General features: G+C 47.3%; 1 protein-coding gene across 1 annotated transcript; it reads left to right on the top strand.

Moving 5' to 3' along the window:
* Positions 1-2: 2 nt before the first annotated feature.
* On the top strand, positions 3-6634 carry ZNF511 (zinc finger protein 511; the record flags this gene model as incomplete). The annotated part of the gene is made up of 6 exons (XM_026089275.1): positions 3-56; positions 520-593; positions 1029-1230; positions 1985-2109; positions 3462-3647; positions 6219-6634. Coding segments are annotated over 6 exons (711 nt in total), but the record flags the coding sequence as incomplete, so codon positions are not given.
* Between the last annotated feature and the right edge of the window lie 3088 nt (positions 6635-9722).

Genomic DNA, 9722 nt, shown 5'->3' with positions numbered 1-9722 from the left:
CCTTCACCTTCTCCCCGCGCCGCCTCCGCCTGCGTCGCAGCCACCCGCTCCTCGAGGTAACGGCCCAAAGCGCGGCGGGAGGCCCCGCGGAGGGCGCAGCAACCGGTGGGTTTGCGGTGGCTCAGCGCTGCGGTCGGCGGCGTGAATCGTACGCGTGGCCGTCTGCACCTCTCTGGGCTTTACGTGCAGACAGGAGTCAAGCAGCTTGTTCACGCAAAGCTGTGTGGGCTGAGAAAGGCGCATCGTGACAGTGAAGGACGCAGGTGTGCGAGCCTGGCGTAGCCGAGGCATCAAATTGTCCTTGGAAGAGGGAACAGGTTGTACTTAGTTAAAGTCCCTCTGCTAAGCTTAATAAATCAGAGTCTGCCTGTCCCTTGAGTTTCTTTTAACGCGGGTTTTCATCGCTAAATCTCTTTTGACAGCTTTAATATTGTCCRTAGTAAAAATGCTTGTGTTTTCCTTTGTGGATGCTGGTTGCTGTTGCCTGCCTATAACCTCCTTCTCTCTTTCCTGCCCCAGGATGGAGACATTCACAGACATTTGTACCTCCAAGATGTCCTTACAAGTGTTACAGAGGTGGCAGAAAGAGCCAAGTAAGTGAGACAGCGCATGCAAACTATCCCAAGATCTTTCTAATTAGAAAACTGTGTGTTAGTTTTTAATTGGAGTGGTATGGAATCTCCTCTCCGGTGAGGAGATCCCATCACAGAGACACCGTGTGTTTGAATCCTGCCCATTCCTGTTATAAAGACACTAGGCTGGGACTTTTGGTGTTCCTGTTGTGCATTGACTGTGAGGGCAGAAAAGCAGCAGCGAGTTGAGAGGGAGAAAACAGAATGCATTGCAAAAGAGTTTTAAAATGACTGCCATAATCGTTCATTTAATTTATTATTATTTACAAAAAAAAGCTACAAATAAGGAAAGTCACCTAAAGGGAGGCGTTAAATATATGCAACTTAAATTAAGGCACCAGTTTATATATCGGGGATGGCCTTTAATATAGCATGGCTGTCCTGATCTCCCTGCAGGGTGTCTGAATTCTGTTGTCACATCTCTGGGTGCTGCCAGGTCTTCGATACCCTGGAGGGCTACGAGCACCACTACAACACGCTGCACAGGAATGTCTGCTCCTTCTGTAAGYGCTCTTTTCCTTCAGGACACCTCTTGGATATTCACATCTTGGAGTGGCACGACTCGCTCTTCCAGATAATGGCAGAGAAACAGAACATGGTGAGTCACAAACGAACAGGAGGCACATGCTGCCTAAGGGCTTGCAATACCTGATTTTTGCGTTTTTTTCCTTAGTGATAGCCTCCTGGCTGGTACAGCCACTTCTCATTTTCAATGTACAGTTAAGAGACGCCAAAAAATAATTGCAGGTGTGCAGACAGATTGGCGTTGCGGTCTTCGTGACTGCCATTCCTCCTCATGTGAGGATTTCCAAGCACTTGAAACCTGTAAGGCTCCCCAGCCTACTGTGCAGTGGACAAGCGCGGTTCATGTCCCGCTGGGAGGAAGCAAAGACTGAGGGAAGGTAGGATGACCTCCTCATCATGGCAAGGCAGGACTGTACCCCAGCCTCCCGTTCACAAAGCAGCCCTTTGCTCATGGTTGCGGTGTAAGATCATGTCCCAGTGTGTATGGCATGGGCTGGCATCCTTATAGACTGACACTACCTCTTTGGAGATTGATTGGCCACATATAAATGGCAATTTTTATTCTATGCATGGCTGGATGCTAGCTAGATAGTAAGGTGAAAGCCAAATAGTTTTATTAAGCCAGCTTCTAGTTTTGCTCTGTTGAGACATTATGAGGGAGAGGACTCTTTCTTCTGCCGTTTGTGAGTGAACGCTGGGGGACCTGCTAAAATGTGCCAGCAGGGCCCCTGCCCTGACCCTGGGTTGTGCACTGGTACAGCACACCCATGCACCCAGCTGACACCACTCACCTTTCCCAATCATTTCTCTTTCTTCCTGCTTTTCAGTACAAGTGCTTAGTGGAAGGCTGCACAGAGAAGTTCAAGAGCAGCAAAGACAGAAAGGATCACTTGGTCACCATTCACCTTTATCCTGCTGACTTTCGATTCGACAAACCAAAAAAAATTAAAAGGTAACCGCAGAATTGCAGTAGTGCAGCTGTTTTTCCCTTCATGCTTGTAGAGGTGTTGTGCTTTGCTGTTTGGCTCCCTTTCCAGAGTAACCAAGTTTACACCTTATGAGGCTCAGTAGCCAGAAGAGATGTTTTCTGCCAGCTGTAAGAACAGGTGAACCGGCATGTCTTTTAACAGCAATGATGTATCACGTGTTAGTGTTGAAGTCATCTCTCTCCACTGCAGCTCCAGGCTCTGCTCCCCTCATGCTGTCTCAAGTCTAAATGCAAAGCCCAGCGTCTCTCTGCATCATTTTGTATGTGCATTCTGCTTTTCTCCCCAGTCCTTTGCAATATTCCCATTCTCCAAAAGCATGAGTAGAGCAGAGGGAAGCTTTGTTATTTTGGTGTATGGCTTTCTGATTTGGCTGCTCATTTCAAGCACTATCTTTCACTGCAGGAATTAGTACGGGGACTGATACTGTTCCTTCTTCGGTGACAAGGGTGATAGGATGGAGAGAGAAAGAAAATCCCTTGCCCAGCAGTGTGGTGCAGCCCTGGGATGGATACCCAAAGGGACAGGGGACTGGGTCTGCGGAGACTTTCAAAGCTTGCCTGGTTATCCTGGTCTAGCTATGAACTCTGCCTGGAGCAGGGGGCCAGGCTAGAGACTTCAGAGATCCTTTCCAACCTAAATCTTTCTGTGTTTCTATGGTAAGAAGTGACATAATGCTGCTCTGGATATGGAAAAAGCTGATTACAGAAGCAGTGAAGGACTCGGGCTGTCCATCAGTGCCATAACATCATGGCATGATATTCCTGGGGCAGATTTGGTAACAAAAGGTGAAATTTATTCTACTCCAGACGCTTTAGGGTACTCCAGACTGATATGGTCAGAGATGGAGAGAGCTGGTCAAAAACTTTGTAAGCAGGGCCAGCTGCCTGCTAATGTAATGGCTCCACATTTAGGAAAGAGAGAAACTGTACCACAAATACTGCCAATCTGTTAGCTGAGGATTAAAAGCTAATGTTCACTTTTGGCTGTGGCAAAGTCCTGTCTGGGGACTCAAGCGCATGTATGAGTTACCCTTTATAGATTTAAGAAAAAAATGTATAGACTAAGCCATGTACTATAATGCAGCAACCCTGAATCCTTTAGTAGGAGCTCATCCAAGCCTATTCACGTAGCTCTCCAGAGGCTTTCTGGTTGCTCCTGGCAGTCTGCACAGCTAAATTTCTGTCCCTCCTTGCAGTAACTCCCCCAAGTCTGACTTGACTTGTTTCTTTGCTTCCTGATTAAATAACTTTCATTTCCTTCGCTCTGAGCTCATGTGGCAGCTACTGAGAGAGGATGTAAAATTTTATCTCTGCAGCGGCACCAAGCACAAGAGATCTCCCATGAAACAGGATGTAGGTGTGCCAATGGATGTGAGTTTGGAGACTTCGGAGCAATTACAAGCAGATTCCATGGAAATAGGCCCCAGTGAGAACATGGAGATCCCTCAGCCTGCACCCAACCCAGTCCCCTTGGTGCCCGAGAAACGACTCTATAAGTCCAGGTTTGTACCGTTTGCTTTCACAGGCAAAAATTTCTGGGGCTGGGACTGTGTCATCTTAATTGCATTTTGAAATACCTAGTGTACCACAGCTCAGTGTGTTTCTGAGTTGAAGACATAAAGAGGTGGTATTTCCTTATATATTTTTAAAGCCCTTTGCATGAAGCAGGATGAATTTTCTAACCCACAGTTTCTCCCTTAACCCCACATCTGTGCAAAAGTACCAGGTTCAGCAATTGCCAAGAGTCTCAAAGGAAAGCCTTAGTTATTATGAGGAGTGTTTGTTTTATTAATCCTGGCAAGCTGCTGTTTGAGTGTTTATTGCTTTGCCAGTGGCAAACAGATGCTTTATGATTAAAAAGCTCAAGGACCTGAGTTCAGAAACGCATTTCTGTGGTCCTTGCAACCATACCTGGCGTTGTTGCAGGATGAGGAAAGTGTGAGGAAGCAAAGAGCCTGTGTGCGCTGTGAAAGTCTYGTCAACAGGCTGGGTCCGTTACTCTGCTAGCCTGTGATCTCTTCCAGGGGTATTGTCAAATGGTGTGGGTCTGAAGACGTGAAATTTGTTGGGAACTGAGCCCTAAAATATTCATGCAGATTTCTTTTCTGCTTTCGCTTTCCCATCCTAGTTGACTGTGGGTTGTGCTGGTGCGTTTCGCTGTAACTTTCTGTGCTCCCATGCATTCATGGGTTGAGATGTAAATCAGGTGAATATCCTACTTGAATCTTATTTTTTGCAAGGTCAGATGAGCATTGCTTTTTTTTTTTTTTTTAATAAAATCTTTACAAAATGTTGAAGCTAAATTGCCTAATGCTAGCTTGACTTTTGAAATCCACCTCATCTTCCATTTCCCTGCCTACAAAAAACCCCATGTACCRTAAAACCTGTACAAGACACAAGATAGCATTCTGATCAGATCATCGAGACAGACTGTACCACCCTCTTCCCAGCACTTGGATCAGTATATTTTTATTAACCTTTTTAATGGTCTTTCAGTGTAGAGTTTAATATGGTTTTGCTTAACTATTCCAGTTAGCAAAGGGATACCTCTGTTTTGGGTTTGCCGTTATGCCGTGGCCCCGGGTTTGCTGCGTCGGTAACCCAGTTGCAGCCTGACAAGCAGCATGGTGAGCCTGCAACCATGCTGGAGCACTGGTTCTGCCCTCAGCTCCCTCCTGCTTTCAGGGCATCAACGCTTCTCTTTACCTTCATAAAATGAGGTGAACACTGCTGTTCCACAGCTCTCTGACGAGCTGTGAAGCCGTGTCTGAAAGTGCTAGCACTAGAGTTGATCGGTTCCGCTTTTGACAGTAGCGCACAGGGGCCGATCTGTCTGACAAAAACCTGACCCTCTAATTCTCAAGGGGGTTAAGATGATGCTAAGCAGCTGCCAAGGTGACATTTTAAATTTCACTGCTTTTTTCAGCAATAACAACTGGTAAACCAGAGAGAAACTGATGAGTTTGGCATGATGCTACAGGCCATAAGAAAAATATGTTTCTGAAGGGCTATGCTGCATCTGCTCTTTTGCCCTTTACAATCATATACCTCTGCAAAAAAATCACCACAACTGTCCAATGACTTACATTTTGTAACATCTTACCCTCGCATGGTTGTAAAGAGAGGAGAAGCCTCCGGAATATAAATGAAAKGTGCTGAATAGATGTAAAAGCAGAACAATATTTCCCATATTTCTCAAATTATATTTTGGTGATTTAGACCTTATGTTCTTAACGATACCTTCCTCTTCCCACCCTGGAAGCTTGAAACTGTTCAGGCAAGGCATAAAACATCCCAGTGATCCTGTGAGAGGTGGGGTATTAAGGGAAGTATATTTACATTGGGAAATTGGGGCRCGGGGCTGGATATAAGCATGCCGAAAGCTTGTCCAAACGGATCGGTATGCAATCTTCCTGCTGGCAACATTTGTATTAGAGAGCTCCTGCAGTGCTCAACGCCAGCTCGAGTAGATAAGAGTGGGCATTTCTGTAAGGCTTCCTAGCACTGGTTGCGCCTCAGCCCTGTGCTTTAAGTCTTACTTTATCAAATCATCAATTGTCTACTGATATGAATTCCCCTGAAAGATGACATAACTCCCTTATGCTCCAACAACTTGTTTAGAAACTGGGATCAAGTCATATAAACAACAAGCATGCCTAATCAGGGTTGTATTTTTCTCCTTCAAAATCTGTGCCTTTGTAGCTGTGTTCGTTCATACAAACGGGTTACTCTCGACCTGTTTGCATTCTGAAAGTTATTTTTATGTTTGGAAGAGCTAGAGATTTGTGAGGGAATCGGGGCTGGAGAACTAATGGATGTTTGAAGAGAGGAAGTGAAAATTATCTTCAGGTCTCCCTCCTCAMAAATGATATGTTGACTGTGTCCCTATTAAGCAAAATGGCTGAAGAYGCTTTCCCTATAAAACAGCAACTATTGTTTTGCACTTTGGACTAAACCAGCTTTATCTTTTAAAGTGGGACTATTCCTATTAATTGAATTGACATAGCAGGACCTCTACTGATACACAAAGAAAGATCTCAAAAATGTGTATTAAAGGATGTCTCCCCTTCTAGGATCCCATCCACAATTTGCTTTGGACAAGGCGCCACCCGAGGATTTAAAGGCCCAAAGAAAAAAATCTGAAGGTCAGCACAGCAGACTTGCACAAGATGAAAGACCCTAGCGGTCGTGGCCAGCAAAAGTTAGTGACGGCACTGTGGCCAAGTTGGAATATTTGCAGCTGTGTGCAAGGATTCACTCCGTAAAGGAAAAGCGGAAAGGGGAGAATGGGGATTGTGCAGCCGCAGCAGTTTGGGTTACAAAAATATCTTGGGAGCTGCATTGCTACAGTCCCTTCATGTCTCTGTACCACGTTCCTTCAACAAGATCTCAAGGCAGAGCCATGCTTACATTTATCCGTCATGAGATGCATTGCTCTCTTCTCTGATCCTCCCTGAAATCGATCTGCAAATAAATTTATCTGCCTTTATGCTGTGAGTTTTTATGTCTTTTCAGCACCAGTACTGCTCTGAGCAACAGCAGCTTTCTAGACGCTCATATCTTGCCTGAGCTTGGAAATGGCAAATAATACTATGAACTCCAGACAACCACAGGAATCATGCRGACGGTTTGTGAATAACTTGCTAAGAGTCACTGCCAAAAATGCAGCAGGGATAACACAGGGATAACTCCCTCTTCCTGTATTAAGACCTTGCACCTGCACTTAGGTACAAGCTGTCTTTTCCCCCAGACCAGGTGAGTGATTAATACAGGTAACTCAACTCCTGGAAGTGTTGGGAAAAGCTTTTTTGGGTCCCCCCAACTCCACCACCTAGTCTGGTGTGATGGTGTTACGCTTCCTTGCCAGCTTTGCTTGCATAGGGGAGAATTAAAATATAGAGGAATGTATTTGTGAGGTGCAGCATTTGAGAAGGGCTGCAACAACTTCCTGCCATTACAGTAGCTTAGGGCTGTGTTGCTCCTGAGTGAGAGCATGCACACAGACAAAACATTTTAATTCCTACAACCATATCTTCAGAGGTCTTGCCTTAAGTTTACTGACCAGCACTATATCTGCAAACCCTGAGATCAACAGGTACGACACTTACGGCCTCAGTTATTACAATGCCCTTTTAATTTAAGTCCTCTATTTTCTAGCAGCATTTTTAAAAGATCACAGTGAGAACAACCCTCTCGACAGCGTGCAGAAGTGGGGCGGGTTGATCTCCGCAGCTTCTTTGCATAAATTGCTAGCAAAAAGAGCAGGATCTTCATTTAGGATTGCAGCAGAGCACAGCAACATGGAGGTGAGAATAAATCAACTGTCTTGCAATGCTGGAGCTGAAGTTACAGAGGATTATTTTCATTTTGCCTTTTTGGGAAAAAAACAGATTCAAGAAGTTCAAAGAAGAAATGTGCTGACTGTACGGAAACTATTTGGAACCATGAACAAACAAAAAAAACCCCTCAGATTAAAAGCATCGGTCCCTAATTCTAACCCTTTCCATGTCGCTAAAGTCTGCTCCACAGCCCAGCAGCCACTCAGGAACCACAGATAAAAGGTTTGCCAAGGCCAGGGAAAGCATACCTGGCTTTGCAGCACATTTCCAAGTGGAGTCAAAATGATTTCCAAGTATGTGAATAAATAAGAACTAAAAAAAAAATCATTTTGCAAACAGTTTAAATGACATTATAAGGACAAGGTGGAGTTTGACACACACAATGAACCACCCTTTGCCTCAAATACCCCCAAACCCAGGTAAATCGTGGAGGTTATTTTGCCCTTTTGTCTCTTCCTTCCTGTTTAGACTTGTCCTGCTGGAAGAAAAACCATGCAGTTTGAAACACATACCCTTTTGCTCAAATCCCTCGCTGCAGAGCACAGAGCCGGCATAAGTGCTCAGTGGCCAGTCCTTGAAATCCCATTAAATGGTAACGCTTAAAAACTTGTCCATGMAGAAGAAAAAGGAATCGCAAAAAGACACGTGGATTTGGAAGAAGCATAGGGGGGTTGGTGGTACAGCATTTGTCGGAGAAGTTTAGGATGTAATTGCTTCCACCCCTCCTGTCCCAAAAACCTAACAAAGGATATAAGGGCTTTGAAAAATCCTTGCAAATAGGAGCCGGCGGTAATTTTTAGAGGCATGCAGGAATTTTCCATGTGCATTTTAAAATGCTTCCTTCTGTTAGCGTTTTGAGAGTCAGCCGGCTTGTCCGACTTTAATCCTTGCTCACCCTATAGAGGAAGCTAGCAACTTTTACTACGAAGCAGTGTCCCTATTGGTCCTGCGCCCAGATTTACTTGGGGGACACTGGCCTGTGTGCTAGCCAGAACAGCTGCTTGCCCGACAGCTGCCAAGCAGGAACAGGGGCACCATGTTTGGTCCTTCTTGGCAAAGAGGGGAAGAAGCCATATTTAGCGTACGGATCGGCATTTGCAAGAACCGCGAGGCTCTTTGTTGCGAAATTATACTTTTCCGACACAGACCGCTTGCCTGGTCACCTCAGCTTCCCGAGCGGGAATTGCTAGCTTGGGTGCTGCGATCGCTGCTTTGTGCGGACTATGCCACATCTCCTTAGTGGGAGAGCTACTTCTTGCGGCCATCTCCCTGGCAGATGAACAAAACAGAATTACCGTGCCTGGGGCCTGGGGGAAGGCAAGCTTTTATATACGCGCGAGAGTTTTACACTTAGAGTTTGTAAATCCAAGCATACAGCACTGCAGAGCTCCTGGGCAGGATGATCCCACAAAAGTCCCAGTGTCAGTCACTGGCCCCGCTCAGGGCACATCGCTGTCTTCACCATGCTGTCACGGCTTGCTCTTCCTTGCAGCCTGGCCCGAGGACCGTGCAGCCCTTCCACTCGGCAGCCTCCTGGAGCTTTCCAGCTTGGGCAAGGTGCTTCGGTTTCAAAGCATCACGAGCAAGGTGTCACAGGGGAAGATATCCGGGAGCAGCCTCGCATTCAACAAAGTGGGGATGCCAGGGTGCTGGGGAGCATCTTCTGCCAGGATGGAGGGACAGGAGAACATACAGTGGAGTGGGGGGGAGAGAGGGATGGAAAGACAGGCAGGAGGGACGGAGAGACTGGATGGAGTGGAGGGATGGAGCAGAGGGATGGAAGGACGGGACAGAGGGAAATAGGCATTTGAGGGATGGGTGATGAAGGCACGGGATGGATGGAGGGCAGCACGGACAGAGGGATGGGAAGGACGGACGGAGGGGTGGACGACGGCCTCCGGGAGCGCCGGGGCTAGGCCAGGTAGAAGAGGCGGTAGGCGAGGGCGGCGGCGGGCGGCGCGGTGGCGGCGGGCGGCCAGGCGGCGCGGAGGGCAGCAGGCGGCGCGGCGGGCGGCAGCTTGAGTCGCTCCAGCTCGGCCTCCCGCAGCCGCTTGGCCTTGGCGCGCCGGTTCTGGAACCAGATCTTCACCTGCGTCTCCGAGAGCCGCAGCGCCGCCGCCACCTCGGCGCGCTCCGCCAGCGACAGGTACCGCTGCCGCCCGAAGCGCCCCTCCAGCGCCAGCAGCTGCGCCGCGCTGAACGGCGTCCGCGGCTTGCGGTTGTGCCGGTGCTGCCGCA

This window comes from Apteryx rowi, unplaced genomic scaffold, assembly GCF_003343035.1.
Source record: "Apteryx rowi isolate R43461 unplaced genomic scaffold, aptRow1 scaffold_807, whole genome shotgun sequence".
Taxonomy (NCBI): Eukaryota; Metazoa; Chordata; class Aves; order Apterygiformes; family Apterygidae; genus Apteryx; species Apteryx rowi.
This window is presented reverse-complemented; position numbering and strand designations above follow the sequence as displayed.